The following is a 16,127-nucleotide window of genomic DNA, read 5'->3' on the forward strand; positions in this document are numbered from 1 at the left end:
TGACAAAGCGTGCTCGGTTTTCTGAAGCCAACAAACATTTGAAATCCTTTGTTTCATACTTTTTCCTGGTTACAGTGACCAAGAAAGCATAAACGACTGTTCCAAAGGATCATTTGTTTTGTCTTCTTTTGCATTACTTTCCTAGGTATCTTGAAAAATGTTAGGATGATTGGCTTGAACGGTCCTGGCGTTTCGCATTTCTGCTTTACACGGGAAACATTTATATAAATAGCCCCACCATACTTAGGGGAGCAGATTAGCAAATTGCTTTTTTGTTTCTTCGCTGCCTTGTGGGAACTTTCCGCATGGGAGGTCCCAGCGCACAGCACGGTAAGAGACGGGTATCGGCTGGATCATCCCGGATGGTTTCATCAATCTCTGCGCAAAACCACACCGCCGACACTCGGTGTCGGGGGGCGGGCGCGTATTTCCTTTTCATTTATTTATTTATTTATCTATCTATTTATTTATTTATTTATATTTTTGCTTTTCGCTGACGGCTCTCCCCACCTCGGTCCAGCTGGGGTGGGGAGGGGGTGAGGGGAGCAGGAGGGGGCCGGGAGCTCTCCGAGCCTGGTGGGGGCACAGCGGGGCTGCGGCGCTGCCACGGCGTGAGGGGCCGCCGGGGGGAGGGAGGGGAAAGAGGGGGAGGAGGAGGAGGAGGACTGGGAGAGGTAAGGAAGGCGGGCGGAGGGCGGGGTGGAGGGGGAGGGGGGAGCCACTTTCTTCCTGAGTTGAAAAACGCACCCCCATCCCGTCCCCCCGCCTTGTCCCCCGGGGAGAAGCCGTGGCTGAGGAGCCTGAGGAAAGCCGAGACGGGCCGGGCTGGGGTGAGTGGGTCCCAGTCCCGGTCCTAGTCCTAGTCCCAGTCCCAGTCCCGGGGAGCAGCGGCTTCACCTGCCCGTGCCCCCCGGAGCACCGCCGATGAGTTGAGCCCCCAGCCGCGCTCCCGTGGAAGGTAGGCACCCGTGTCTGGCGCTTGGGGAAACCGAGGGGCAGGAAAAGGGGGATTTGCCCCGTGCGACTTCCTGCCGCTTTCCTCCTCCTCCTTCTTTTTTATTTATTTTTTGTTTATTTATTTTATTTTGCTGGGGAAGTAAAGTTCTGCTGTAACTCGTGGTGCCCAGCCGGCCCCTCCGCCGGCTCTCACGTTGACATCGGTGCATGCAGACGCTTCGCTGACCTCCAAAAAAATGTAAAGCTGCGACGTTTTCCTGCTTTCTTTCTTTTTTTTTTTTTTTCAAGCTGGAGCTGCTGCCTTGCTGGACGTGAGCACTGACAGCGTAAGAAGTGGCTACAGCTGTGAATGAAATAGGGGAAATGTTGCTCAAGCAGCTGGGGGGTTTTGGTTACCCTGAGAAAACCAATTGCAGTTTAACGCTAAGGTTTTAATGTAGCCTAAACAAAGGCAAAGCAAATCTCCGCTAAGGATTGCCACAGCACGTTTATCTTGCCAGCAATTATTGTAACTCAGCGCAGTATTTCAAGAAGGGAACAATGCAACTGAAGGGCAGCAATGGGAATCAATAATTCAGATTCAGCTTATTGCTCTGAAAGACTCTTGCTGGGTAGCCTTGGGCAAGTCGCCCCACCTCTCCACATCTCTGCTTCTTCCCTCGTAAAACAGATACATTCACTCGCCTGCTTCGTGGAGGTGGTGAGAGGCTTAATTAATGAATTTCTTTCAGAACCATTTGGAGATCATTGGGTGCATTTTTTTTTCTACAGAAGCACTAACTATTATTCCAACTAGGAATTCTTTTATTGTGTGTTGCTGCCTATATGTGTTTCTTTTGTGACCTACATTAAAGTTTTTAAAGGAAGTCAGCAAAGAACCAGTTCTGCAGTGGGATTTTCCCAACTGTGAACTTCACTAGCAAGAAAAAACTAAAATACACTGATCGTAGGCAGTTTCATTGGGAAAGAACAGTTAGTGCTTTAACAAAATATCCTTTTATTTTCTTATCCAATATAAGAGTTTGGTTTTGTTGCTTGAAGTATTGGAACACTTAGCATAGTCTTGCATTGCCATAAAAAAAAAAAAAAAAGAGTGCTGTTATTCGATACAAGAGCAAGATAGGAGAATCGTTTATAAACATATCTGTATCCTGTGCCATGGATACAGGCCTCAGAAGACACTGGGTGCTGGTTTGTCATTTCATAGCCATGTACAATCTCTTCCAAAACCAGTACTTTGGTCACAGAATATACAGAAGAAATATGTGAGTTGGATTCTTACGGTAAAAGCTGAGAGATTTTAGTTGCCCAAGGGAGCTCAGCTGTTATCAGAGTTTATTTTATATGTTTTAATTAGGTATTCAGTAAAGTTCTGTATCATAGTGGAGAGGAAAATGTGTTTAATTACCAGGCTGAATGTTAGATCTGATTTTCATAGGTTGCATACTGTTACAGTAAAGTTAAAAGGACTAGCCAAAAGCTAGTTTAGGGTGGTGATTCTGTTTTGGTACTTCTTAAAGGCTCATCTCAAACACTGTACTCCATTTCTTATTCTCAAGTACTCTAACAGCATTTTCTTTTTCTTGAAAAAGTTGGGTAATGTTTTGTTTGTTTTTTTTTTTTCTCCAAATAAAGAAAGCCTGGATCGGTGGTGGTAGAGAGTCATTACCATTAACAAGTAGCTATTGAGTTGTGGATGTACATAACCATCTGATTTGCTGGTGGAGAAATCCATCACATCCATCAGTACCTGGCACTTTGAGCAGTGAGAGCAGAGGTCAGATGAGGATGTCAATGAGTCTGTATAACTGAAACATTCCTTCTCATGGAAGTGATTGCATTTAGTTAAAACTGAGTCACATTCCTAGGACTGCATTTGGAAACTTGTACATCTGGCACCCACAACATACTTTAGCAACAAGCAGAAAAGTTTAGTTACTACTGCTTTGTTCCTGGACATTTTGAAACAAATAAAGCTTTTTTTTTTTTTTTCTTCCCTCTGAACAGATTAAAAATATAAACAAGGAAACAACTTTCTGTAACCATCGTTTCTTGGTTTAGACTTGATAATCCAAGTTAGGGGAGTAGAAGAGAATGTCTTTTTACTTAGCAAGCTGTATTGGCAAATACATTTCAGCCGCAAGTTTGTCCTGGCTTTTTGCACTTTCCTTGCTGTTTCCACTCAGCTGATCTAGACAAAAGAGCTGAACTTCAGTCCCCTGAAATTACTACAACATGGTGCCAATTTGTGTTCACAACTGCAGCCACGTATTTATAATAAATAGGCTTAATATTTGATTGAAAGCCTTTCCTTTGAGCCGCTTCTCTGTTTGGGTGGATAAGACTTGTACCAAAGCATGAAGGAACGTGGTCCACGGATGATGTCCCAAGTGTGCATAAGGTGTGACTTCTTCACTATAATCAGGAGGTCAAGTTTCTGCTCACCTATACAAGGATTCATTCACTCCACAGGTTCAAAACTTCCTCTTGCAAAACCCATGGTATGTGTCTGTCAGCACAGCTAAGCACAGTGGGGATATGGTGAGGTGTGAAGTTGCTTCATTAGCAAAAACCCCAAACCCTTGTACATTGCACTTTTTCCAGACTCAGTTATTTGCTCACGATGGGAACAGAGCAGAGCCTGCATTAAAGCCTGCCAGGAAAAATTAAATTTTGCTGATGTGATATGGGTCCTTTCTCACTAGTGCTTGGTCATTAGAAGTTTAGCGGAAGCAAGGTGTTGTTAACTTAGTCCTGACCTATGAGGTCTGGTCATTTTGGGGATCATGTGAAGGACAGAGCACTGGAAATAGCTTCTTCTATCAGATGCTGATATCTCACTTTAATCTGCTGTTGGGACATAGGTGTTAAAGCCCAGGCACAGTAAGGCCATTATTTATTGAGCCTGAAATTACCATTGCTTGGTCTTTGGTCTTTGTTGTCCTGTCCCGTCCCCCCTACCCAGTTTAGACTCAATCCCTCCTACAACAGGGATTAGCAACAGCCTTATTCAGAACAGACAACAAATTGCAGGTACTCGGGTTGTTTTACTCAGGTAGGTATTGTATTTCAGTAGCAGATAGACTTTTAACATTTTAACATTAGAGTTCTACTACAGTTGTCCTGGTTTATGGTCTTGCTTTTTGTTGTTGTTGCCTTTTTTGTTTGATAGAAAGCATATATGCCATCATAAGTGTTCTAATCAATTGGCTGCTAAGAGCCATTAAAGTATTCATAAAATTTGTTTGAAAAAAAATCTGTGGCTTTCATATAATTTTAAAGCTTTTTAATCATATCCTTATAACTATGGTACATTACGTTTTTCTACTGAAGCAGTCTATGAGGCTTCAGTTGTGCTGCAAGAGCCCTGCCTGCACAGCTCAAGGTCAGAAACGAGACTACACAATTCTAAATTTCAAGATCAGCCTATTAATTTTATGGTTGTGTTGAAGACTACTCAAGTAAATTTGTAATCCCAACTGAGAAGCTAAGTTTTGCAGTAGTAGTGAAGCCTTTAACTGTATCTGTATTTGAGGCTTCTTTCCATGAAAATGTACTTGGTACTTCATATCAGGACTGTTTTGAGCAACAGTAATATAGTAATCACCCTGAAGGAGCCACATGGCAATATATTTGATGGTCTCACTGAGTTTGTACCTTGGAAAAAGTCAGGTGCATCTGATAATAAAGAACAGCATATTGATCTGTGTGAGATGTGGCTATCAGGTAGGGTGGTGCAGCTTAGGTCCACAAACACAGGCATTCATTTTGCAATTTTATGTTCTTGAGCTGACTAGCATAAATGTCTTTGGTCTTTGATGGTGCTCCCATGTGCTATTAGTATACATTAACAGAAATGAAAAGTAAAAATTATTATAGTTCTGTATGCTAGACTGAGCCATTAACAGGGTATGGAAACAGTTAAAATGTGCTTTGCTTCCATAGCAAGTGAAGGATGTGCTGCATGATGCATTCCCATTTGTTGGTATGACATCCTGCAGAAGTACTTTACAGATATAAATACTTGATATCTTCAACTGCTGAAGTGCGTAGATAGGAAGAAAGGGAAAGAACTGGTTTTATAAAACTGCATCTGTGACATTCATGTCCGGCATCTTGGATTCATGATTCATTGATTGAAGGTCCATGATCACAATAAGCATGAAAGTTTAAAACTGTTCATTATACACAGTGGAGGTGAACAACAAGCCAGGGGACTTAAAACTTTTACAGATATTTGGAGGAGTAAAGACTGAGGTTAATAAAGAAGTATTAATTGGAAAAGAGGATAGAAACTAAGGTCAGAGATGAAAACACCAGTGTCAGTATGAGAAGTCTCTGGTGCTGTAATCAGTCACCTGAAATGTGAGGGAAGCTCCATGGCATGCAACAGTTTGAGTAGGCTGTATTAATCACAAAGATGAACTTCATTTTGACAGCAGTAAAGTTGCCTCTCCCCTTCTACATGTATGATTAGTTTTTTCTGTCCTTTATTTGCACCTCCTGCCTATTGGCAGTCATGCTCTGAATGTTTTGCAGCTTTTCCTGTGTGCTGTAGTTCTGCTTGATCCATGCATAGATCACAGTAACCTCAAATAATCTCTTCCTTTGCCTACTTCCTGTTGCGAGACACTGTTTTGCTTTTAGCTGGTGGGCTTCCTTCACAGGAATCCTGCATGGTTTCTGATACCCTGAGCCCAGGCGTTCACACTCTTCCAGACAGCTGAATGGATCAGTTTACATGGGCCAGAAATAGCTGTATTTTTTAGCAGCTGCCAGATTAATTGTCTTTCACCACCCAAATTGTTACAGGAACTTTTCTGTTTTTCTGCACTGTCTATTACAACAATAGTCCTAGTCCCTAAAAGCGTCCTACACTCCATAACAGTTTAGCAGAGGAACGAGTGGTTTGTAGATTGACCTCTGGGACATCAGTGGGATAGTGGAGTCAATATTTTATTTTGGCCTATAGGAAGATTCTCAAACTTTCTTTCTTTAGTGGTAGCTTCTGTGAAAGCTATTTTTTATTATCTAAATGGCCTTTTACAAATTATTTCATCTCGGGAAAATATTAAAAATAAGTGCTGTTGCTCTAAAGGAGATCTTTCAATGGTAATTCAAAGTTTTGTCTTTGGTAAAAGTGACTGAGCTTTCATTTCATCCACTGAGCGTGGATGCCTTAACAGGCATGTCTGTACTGGTTGGGAATGAGTGCCTTTATGGTTCTGTATATCAAAATTACTTTCTTATTCGTTCTACACAGTGAAGTGTATGGAATAAAAGTTCCGAGTAAGAGTTAAGAATAGTAATATTAGTACAACCAAAACATTATTGAGAAAGCATTTGTGTGGTGGAATAAATTATAAAATAGCAGAAAATTCCAAATTCCCAGGCTATCGTTTGGGCATGCAGACAATTTAAATCTTGTTTTCACTTGAGGCAGAGAAAAGGTTACGCATTCAGTGTGTATGTTAATTTATATATGTGGTAGTAAAATAGACAAATAAGATTTTAAATGAAAGGAATAAGCAGATGAAGTTTCCACAGCAGATAACTTACACATCCTACTGTAAACTTATAAAAATATTTTGTAGTTACTGTTCTGTCCGTAGCACACAGTAGAATGAGTGTAAGCCATCACTGTCAAAGAATGATACTCACACAGCTCTTTACTGTGCTAAATAGATCCATTGAATTTTGCACTTAGATCAAAGGACAGGCACAAGTTTAAATCTTGACTGCTGACATGATGTCATATATTGATAATTAGTTTAGGAACTGGTTCTTTTTGGTTGTCTTTATGATTTTCACAGTACAACTGTTATACAGACATGAGCTGATGTGAAGCTTATTTTAAGTTATTTCAGATCATTTTAGAACAAATGCATGGGTACCTGAGCTATATGTTCTTTATTGTAGATCTGATTCAGAATCATATTTAAGGCTTCAGTATATAAGCTTTTAAATACTTTGGACATTATGTAATTGCAATGTAGCATATTTCTCATAGTGGAAAAAATCAGAGGAAGAAGTGAAGTAATGTCCCCTGGTGGTTAAGGTCATAATAGGTATTTTCAAGTTGTAAGCAGTGATTCTACACCTTCCCAGCATTTTCACTGCAGAGACAGATGGAAACTGGTTTTATCCGACTGCTCAGAAGGAGGCTGGAAGGAGGATTCCCAACTGCTCTTGTTCTGGAATGTGAGGTTCTCCTGCACTGATGTCCAGCCCAGCTGCTTTGAAAGGGACTTGGAGCACTTGCTGAAGTGGGAACTGTATAGCTTGGGAGTTTGGACACAAGATTTGTTGTGATTGCTGCAGCACAACATTTATACTTTTCTTGGTCCCGCTGTGCTGCCTAATTTTGCGCTCAGTTTTTTCTATGAGTCAGTAGGAACTGAACGGCAACATACAGGAATTGGTCTCTATTGACCCTTTCACTGTTTTCATGGGGTTGGTCTGCATTGTTTTGTCCTTAAATGTCATTGGATTCAGTAGGTGACTTGGTTGCTCTCTTGTTTTTAAATACAATTGCAAAATATTCTGATCAGTGATAAAACTGACATTGTTTGACAAAATAAATCCTCAATTGCTATAAGCACTGTGGTTTTAAAACATCGCTACTTCTAGCTGATAAACTCAATTTTATATATGCTGGTGGAGGTGGAGGAGGGCCCATGGCCTCAGTGGGCATAGGTGAGGCAAGAGCTCTGTGCTGTGACAGTCATACCCGATGGGACTGAGTGGACAGGTGTGGTTTGTACATGTCCCAGATCTGGCTCTGGGGAAGTGCTCTCATACAGAAACCTGAATAATCCATGGTGTTGTGATGCCTTCTGTTCATGGAAATGTTAATCACCAGCAATCCCAAATACTACCTTTTCTGATGTTGGATGTACAACTTGATGAGAGCACCATTTGAGAGGTGACGCATGGGCTGGTCTCAGAAATGCTACCAGAGACACCTGTGACTTCTTTCTTCTAGGAAGTGATAAAAGTGTTGCCCCAGCAAAAATCATGCACAAAATATAGTGCTCTTCAGAACTGATACCGCAGAAAACCACGGTTCTCCAAATGGCTTTTTTTTTTTTTTTTTTTTTTTTAGTGCTCCACAAGAAGATCAGATTGCTCCGAGGATGGCTGTGCTGGCTGGTGGTCCCAACCACACTGTTCTTTCTCCACTCCCCCTTCTCCTGCTCCAACCTTCTCGCTTGGTGCTATCTTTCATTGCATAAGTAGCTGGAGTAAACTGGGCCTAGGTTTTCCTTTAAACAGTGTTTATTTGGTGAACCTACTGTGTATATACCAGTGTCCAGTTCAATTAGTAGCATTAGTTTAACAATTCCTGTTTTTCTTTTCTCCAGTTGAACATCCACTCTTTGATGCAATGGGGAGAATTGAAATAGTTAAGATTTAGTCTGTTTTTTCTGGAATAAATGATGTTCTTTACTGTTTGTTTCTGCTGGCAATGGAGTGGAAATCATGCCAAATGCTCTTTCAGTCTAGGACTGAGTGACAACCTTTCAAAGCACATGGTATATTAACATTTTCTTCTGCAGGCAAACATCCTTCACTCTCCTTATTTTTAATATTTTATCAGGTTGAGGTTTCCAAACTGAATAATAATAAAAAAAAAAAAAAAACAGTTTCAGAAAAGGTTGAGTTGCTTGGTAAAGTTTTTCTTGGAAAATTCAGTTGGTAATGAAGTAGTGTAATATGAGAACAAGAAATTCTTTTAACAAGAAAAAAAAATAGTATTGTGAGTGAGATTTAAGTGATCAGAAAGCCCAAGCTCCTTTACGTTTGTGCCCTGTGTATTGAAAAAATTTGTTGCAGTTACACTTACAACTGGTAAGTTGGAATTTATGTGGCCAGTTATCTATCCATGTTTGGGTTCACCTAAGCTATGGAGATAATTGGGTTTTATATGTACATTTCCAAATAATGGTGTATTTTTCTTCAGGTTTTAATATGCAAGTAAGTTAATTGAGGGAACATCAAAATATGGAGTTCAACACACACAATCTGCATTATGCTTTGGTGGTTTGGTGTTATTCCACCTAATGGTACACATACCATTGTAAAGAAATTTAGATAGTCCCTAAATGTTACTGGCTTTTGTCGGGTTCTCCTATTGGAGGTACTTTGGTTCTTTTGCAGTCTGTAGCCTCTCTCACCTGATAATTTTTGAAGTGTTTTTGGAGATGTCTTATAAACCAATTTAGCTTCTAAACAATTGTAGAAGTGAGGATGATCAAACATACCCCTTAGCCCTGTGGAGTTACTGGTCCAAGTCAGTAAATCAGTGCAGTGCGTGCTCAGGTCTGGTTCTAGTCAGGGAAGTCCTCAGTTGAGTGCGTGGTTCAAGGCAGTTTAGTTTCTTGTAATCCCTTTGGGACTGGTTAGTATGGGCTGTCTGTAAGCACATAGTCTGTATTTCCTTGCTATCGGGGTGATAGTGGACATCTACACTTCTATTATATTTTGAGCGTTATGATTCTTATTAATTTTCCTGGTCCTGCTCTTAAGGACATCACAGCTGAGAAAACTCAGAGATCTTCTGTGTTAAATCTTCTCAGCCTCTGTAGAATCTTTGGGGCCATACTCATGCCATTTTGGGTCCTCACCTCAGTGATTTCATCCATGTGGTTGTAGCTGGTTCCTCCACAGAGGTTTGCGTGGGAAGGAAGGTGGACTCCTTATTAGCTGCTTCCTCCAGCCACTAGTCTCATGGTGCTGAGCCCTGCAAAGTTGAGGAGCAGGGCTCACAGGCCTTGCTAAATTGCTGCCACAATGGGCTGTTGTCTTTATATCATAGAAAGGACATTAGTATGATTTGACCATGAATAAGTAAGAATGACTTTGTAGTCTTGCTTTTGTCACTGTCTATTGACTTTTCCATACCTTCATTCTGTGTATGCTGGTTATGAGTATATGATATACCCGTTTTCCAGTTATCCTATTTTTAGGACAAACACTGTGGTTTGGTGGTTGCCTCTAATATACAAGGTAAAAAATAATAATAATGTATTGTGTTTTAAATATGATGTGTTGGTCTGGCAGCTTCTTAGCTCCTTCATTTCAAAATATACTTTTGTATGATTTCATTATTTACAGATGAGGATACCAAGGGGCTAGAGTCTGTTTGGATAAACTACCGTGCATGTTTCTTTGTGTGTGCATATGTGGTGAGAGGATATGTAGACATAGTAAAAGTATTACCAACTAAACCACTCTTTGATCTGTGTAATGTGTCCTGTAATGGTTGGTTTACATCCAAAAAAGGGCAAAACTTACCTGCAAAATGCATTAGCATACTGTGAAAATGTCATCTTCCATTACTCTCTGTTAAAGCAATTATGCTATGCACTGTAATGCAAAAAAGTAGGCAGTTATAGAGTACAATATTATTTTTACCCTAAGAAGGAATGCTCAAGAAAAGATGTACTTCTTGGCTAAAATTACTTTCTCCCAAATTAATTTTGGGAGCTGAACATGAACGACTAGAGGGTCTGTGTACCTAGTGGTTGTTGAGGGACACAGTCCAACAAGGTTATCTTGTTGTTTCTTTATGTATTAATGACGTTGTAGAATCAGGATGTGGGTCTCTAAATAAGGTTTCAGCAGCCTAAGTTTCTGTTAGGAAATTTTGGCATCTATATGTTCAGAGCTGTGGGGAGAAATAAAAGGTTGCTTTGTACTTCAGCTTCTTGAGAGTTTTATTACTGAATCCTATGAAACAAGTTTTCCATGGAAAAAAAGATTTTGTTATTGTTCTTAGGTTTTCTTTCTTTCTGTCTATTTCTCTTTTTAATAATTGAAAACTACTGTTCATTATTTACATAAAACTGTCTCTCTTGGGTCTGCTTTCTGTAACCTTTCCCCTGTGAAGAATTTGAGGAATTTGCTGGCTTTCCTCAGGGGGATCCTGGCCATGTTTTATCTGAGACTTCAGGCTAGATAGTTGGTATTTCTTTCGAAGTAGCTTACTATGTTTAAATACTTGCATTTAACCTCAGTATAGATTTGTCATTTGAGCACATTTTGAGAAGCTGTGTATGTAGGAAAAAATGTACTTTAACCTTCAGCCTTCTTGGTAGCTGGCAGTAAATCTCCAAATGCAAAATGGTGAGCCCCTTAGGAAAAAAAATAATACAAAATACCTAAATGCCCTAGAGGCTAGGTATTTCAGCTGTTTTTCTAAGGTTCAGCCTGTTTCTTTTTCTCTTTTCTTTTTGTCATGTTGGACATTATTATTATTATTATTATTATTGAGGTGGTAGTGTATGTTTTTTTTTTGTTTTTTTTTTTTTTTTAGATGTGTGGGTGTTTTTGTTTTTTCCTTTTTTTTTTTTAAGTGAGGACGTGTCAGAACTGGAGGGCCTGAGCACAGTATAAAATGACCCCTGCGCAAACTCCAGCATTCCACATCCTTCATTCTCCAGCTGTTAACATCAGCCAATGCAGCACGCAGGCTTGGCTGCTGCTAGCACCATCTCAGTGGCTGTCTCCACGCCTCCTTCCTTCCCTCCGTGCTGTCTCTGCTTGCCAGTACAGTCAGCAGTGCTTTGAATTAGGCATTGCTGCAATTACTTGAAATCTTGGTGAGTTCAGAGCACCAAGAGATGTCAGTGTGTTCATTTGCCTTGTATCAGCTACTGGAGGGAAAGATGTGGGAGGGAGAGGCTTTCTGCAAAGCATATAGGCTTTCGTTTAGGATAAATTGCTCAGTAGGTGTTTTGTCTGAATGATTCATATAGAAATGATTTGAAAGCCAATTGGACAATCCATTATTACTATTTTTTAAGTCTAGATGGAATCATATTTCCTAGAAAGCATCCTTAATTATATTGCCTCACAGACTATTTTTCTAACTCCTTCACATCTGTCTTCCATAGGATATTTCAAAGATGGTTTGGCTCCCACTGGGGCTTGGAGATCTGATGCCACAATGAGGACTCACACACGGGGAGCCCCAAGTGTGTTTTTCATACACACAATTTGGTTTGCCTTTGCCTTTGGAGCCAGGGAGAACCCGGATGCAATGGTTCCTTTTGTCAACGCCAACTATGACAGCTATCCCATGCTCTACTTTTCCAAGGCGGATGTGGAGGGTCTGCGTCTCCAGGCAGCCACCACGCACCGGCACATTGCAGCTCGGCTGATCGAGGCAGTGCAAACGATGCTGTCCAATCCCCTGGAGTACCTGCCTCCCTGGGACCCAAAGGAGTTCAGCGCTCGGTGGAATGAAATTTACGGCAACAATCTTGGGGCCCTGGCAATGTTCTGTGTGCTCTACCCGGACAACATTGAGGCCATCGGCATGGCCAAGGATTACATGGAGAGGATGGCAGCTCAGCCTAGTTGGTAGATTTTTGTCTTTTCTTTTTTTTTTAAGTTGCTGTTCTTACTGTATATACTGCTTGCAGCTGGAAGCGTGAGTTGGATGGGTGAATTACTTAAATAATTTAACTTGACTTTCTCTTTGACAGTAACTAACTTGCTGAATGCATTTACCCCCATCTGGACCAGTGGTGCTGCACAGCTTTTGACCCTCACTCTAACTGCCCTGTTGTAACCTGATGCTGAAAGAAGGCGTAGGGCTCTTTGTATACCATCCCAACTGCTACAAATATAAAAAAAAAGTCACAAACCACCGCAGATCAGAAGCCAGGGTTTCACATCTGATTTGTAGTAAGAAGTGCTGAAAGTGTTTTTCTTCTTTTTTTTTTTTTTTTTTTTTTCCCCAGACTTGTACATTTTCTTTGGGTAATGTTTCCTTAGGAAGAATTCAGGAAGGGGGAACCTGTGATAAAGGTATCATTAAGTGTAGGTACAAGTGACTCTCTGAGTTTCCTCAGTCAGGTGTTTTATAAATGCTCTAACATCTGTCTGAGCTTCAGTTCAGGCTTACAGCTCCACTTTGCCACACAATTATTCTCCTTAATACTTACTAGGACATGATAAAAATAGTTGTCCCTGTAAATACTTTACTACAACTGTTTGAACATCTGGCATTTTTATGGCCAGGATTAACTTCACCTGGATATGAGTTGTTATACATGAGTTACTCTGTCCTTGCCCATACTCTCTCTACAGCAGAAGTTAATGTTCTCTCTGTATGAGTAAGTCTAGCAATTGAAATGCAAAGTTTCTCTCCTCCTCACCTTCCTTTTTCATACCTACCAGCAATTTATCTTCTTTCCTCCTCTTAGGCAGCTGCATTTCTCCTACCCACTAGCAGCAGTTGCTACTTCATGCACCTTCCTGACTATGCCCCAGGTTTGCTGTCACTTTGAGGAGGTCAGAGGATGGAAATAGGGGTTTTGCCGGAACAAGGGCTTCTGCTGTAGCTAGAAAGGGACACCATATCCCTCCAACAGTGGCAGCTGCTGTCCTACAGCTCTGTGGTGGCAGCAGCTCACCAGAAGTCCAAGTCAGATTTCAAGTCAGCACAGGAGGAAACATTAGCTGTTCAAGCAGTATTCATTGCTCAGACCACTACTCCCTACCCTCTCTGGGGAAAGATCAACTAGTAATGTCCTATAAATGGCTTGCAGCTCTGGACCTTCATGAGAAATATGCTAGATGGAGATTACATAACTTGGGATCTGTATCATCCTGATGGGCGTGATTTAAAAGCTATCATATTGTTGTGGTTTCCCTATACCATGTATTAAGCTGTTGAATGCTACAGAAATACATAGAGTAGAACAAAAGTGGTGGGAGGAAGAGTTGCAGTGGGTTTAAACTGATTGTATGATAAGGAAGAGAGGACACGTGAGAGTTAGGAAGAAAAGTAGTGGCACAAAAAGATGGCGTTTGGTTCCACGTTTTTTTCAAAAATAGGAAATTGCCATCCAAAATAAATGTATAGCAATACAACCCCTCAGTCTTACCTTCATTTCACCAGATAGCCTGGGAGGCAGCCTGTAGAACTGCCTTTCCCCTGGCAGACTGACAGTTGCACATTCTAGGTGAATCCTAGAATGTGTGACCATCTTCAGCACGGCCTACAGACAGCTCCAAACTCATCACCTTCCTCCCTAGTTTCATTGCTCACACTCACTTTGGGTAGTGGAAATATGTAGCTATATGGCCATCTGTCACTGTTTTAGGTGAATAAGATGCAGACACACTTAAGCAAGCAGTCAAAGCCTAATCAAGGTTCTGTGTGTAGACAATAGGGGTGGGGTGAGCTGCTCTTTGTATAACAGAATCACAGAATAATCTAGGTTGGAAGAGACCTCCAAGATCACCTAGTACAACCTCTGACCTAACACTAACAAGTCCACCACTAAACCATATCACTAACCCATATAACCTCCAAGCATGTCTAGCGGTCAGCTTTTCAAATGTTGTAACAGAAACAGGGACCTGTTTTTCAATGTTGTTTCTCCCTATAGAACTTATGGCTGAAAATGCTGTCAGCATGGAGTTCACACTGTCTCCATCATTGATGGTAGTCATATCACAGAATGGCTGAGGTTAGAAGAGACCTCTTAAAACCACCTAGTCCAACTCCCCTGCCAAGCAGGGCCACCTACAGCATGCTGTACAGGATCACGCCCAGGCAGGTTTTGAATATTTCCAGAGAAGGAGACTCCACAGCCTCTCTGGGCAATCTGTGCCAGGGCTCTCACCCTCACAGTAAAGCAGTGCCCCCTCATATTCAGCCAGAACTTTCTGTGCTTCAGTTTGTGCCCACTGCCTCTCTTCCTGTCACTGGGCACGACTGAAAAGAGACTGGCTCCATTGTCTGAACACCCTCCCCTCAGATACTTGTATACATTGATGAGTTTTCCCCTCAGTCTTCTCTTTTCCAGGCTAGACAGGCCCAGTTCTCCCAGCCTGGCCTCATACAACAGGTGATTCAGTCCTCTCATCTTCATAGCCCAACTCTGAACTTGCTCCAGTAGTTCTATGCCTCTCTTGTACTGGGGAGCCCAGAACTGTAGATTCCTGTCCCTTGTCCAATGGAGATTTTCAGGAAAATTGTAGGAGTTTAGCATCGCTGAGGTATTATTGTTATGGCTGGCTTTGTTCAAATAGGTCTACAGATTCAGAAGCTGAAGGAGTGGACAGACAGATTTCATAAATCTGTTCTTCCCAAGCAATGCAGTTTAAAAAGTACCAGAGAAACATTTTACTACACACACTTCTCCACTTAGGGTAAAACTAGGAAAACAAACACTGCACATATGAGAGTTCTTGCCTGATCACTACTAGTAGGCAATTAGAAGTTCTGGACATAAGTCCTGAATAAGGCTGGATGTGAACATTTCTTGCAATGTTGCAGAAATGGAACTATTAAAAAATTTTTGTTCAGTCTATTTAGTCATGCTGAGTTCTTAACAGGAGGGTGGAAAGAAGGATTTGTTCTCATGATGCTCAAGTTTAGAGCCTTGAATGTTGTGAGGCTCATCTGCCAAAACTGCTTATGCCAGCAGTAAAGAGGGTTTGTCTGGAAATGTATCAGTAAAATAAAAGTAAGTCTGGATAAACATTTTTCTTCAGATACTTCTATAATGTAGGTGTCTAGACTGCCATGTAAATTGCCCTAAAAATTACTTTTTATCTCTGAGGAATAATCAACATGTGTTAGCAAGCTAGATCTGGCTGTCATATACATTACTTTTTGGCAGCTTAATCCTTTCAAGAATATAATCTGGATTTGTTTTTGACTTTTGCTGAAATGGCATTGACTTTTAAAGTAACACTAGAATTTAAAAAAAAAAAAATGTTAAGTGATTTTCCTCTAATTTTCATAACAGTCATAAATAAAATTTAAACCTTGTTAGAAAACAAAAGTATATTTTGGTAGTGTGTGCATTAGTTGGACAGATCGCTGGTTATTTGTCCAAGAATGTCAAGAGAGCAAGGAGACTGACATTCTTAAATCTCATCTTTATGTTAGTGAGTATCCTGAGTCCAAATATAGTTCAGTATTATCAGGGCACAGATAAGATAGTTTACTGATAATTGATGCATGCTTCGAACGGGCATGTAATGAAGCACTTATGTCTTTTCTCAACTACTGTGATAGTATATATCACATAATAAAAGACACCCTTAATTGAATTCCCATCCGTGTAGGCTAACAGAGCTTGAGCTGTTTGTCATAACAACCGCCGTTGATAGTCATGCTGCTCATAACAGAGCATCCATAA

At 40.9% G+C, this 16,127-nt stretch overlaps 1 protein-coding gene across 3 annotated transcripts in view; it reads left to right on the forward strand.

The window, feature by feature from the left end:
* The window catches only part of NT5DC1 (5'-nucleotidase domain containing 1), a 198,285-nt gene that overhangs the window by 160,824 nt on the left and 21,334 nt on the right, over window positions 1-16,127 (forward strand). The window contains exons 1-2 of one of the 3 annotated variants that reach the window (XM_084515232.1): window positions 715-958; window positions 11,856-12,324. In XM_084515232.1, coding sequence (XP_084371358.1) covers window positions 11,909-12,324 — 416 coding nt within the window. In that variant the 5' untranslated portion in view covers window positions 715-958; window positions 11,856-11,908. Of the gene's footprint in view, window positions 1-714; window positions 959-11,855; window positions 12,325-16,127 lie in introns of those variants that run through there. The other 2 variants (XM_084515235.1, XM_084515233.1) reach the window with 2 other exon arrangements.

The sequence above is a fragment of the Aythya ferina genome (assembly GCF_964211825.1).
Source record: "Aythya ferina genome assembly, chromosome: 3".
Lineage (NCBI taxonomy): Eukaryota > Metazoa > Chordata > Aves > Anseriformes > Anatidae > Aythya > Aythya ferina.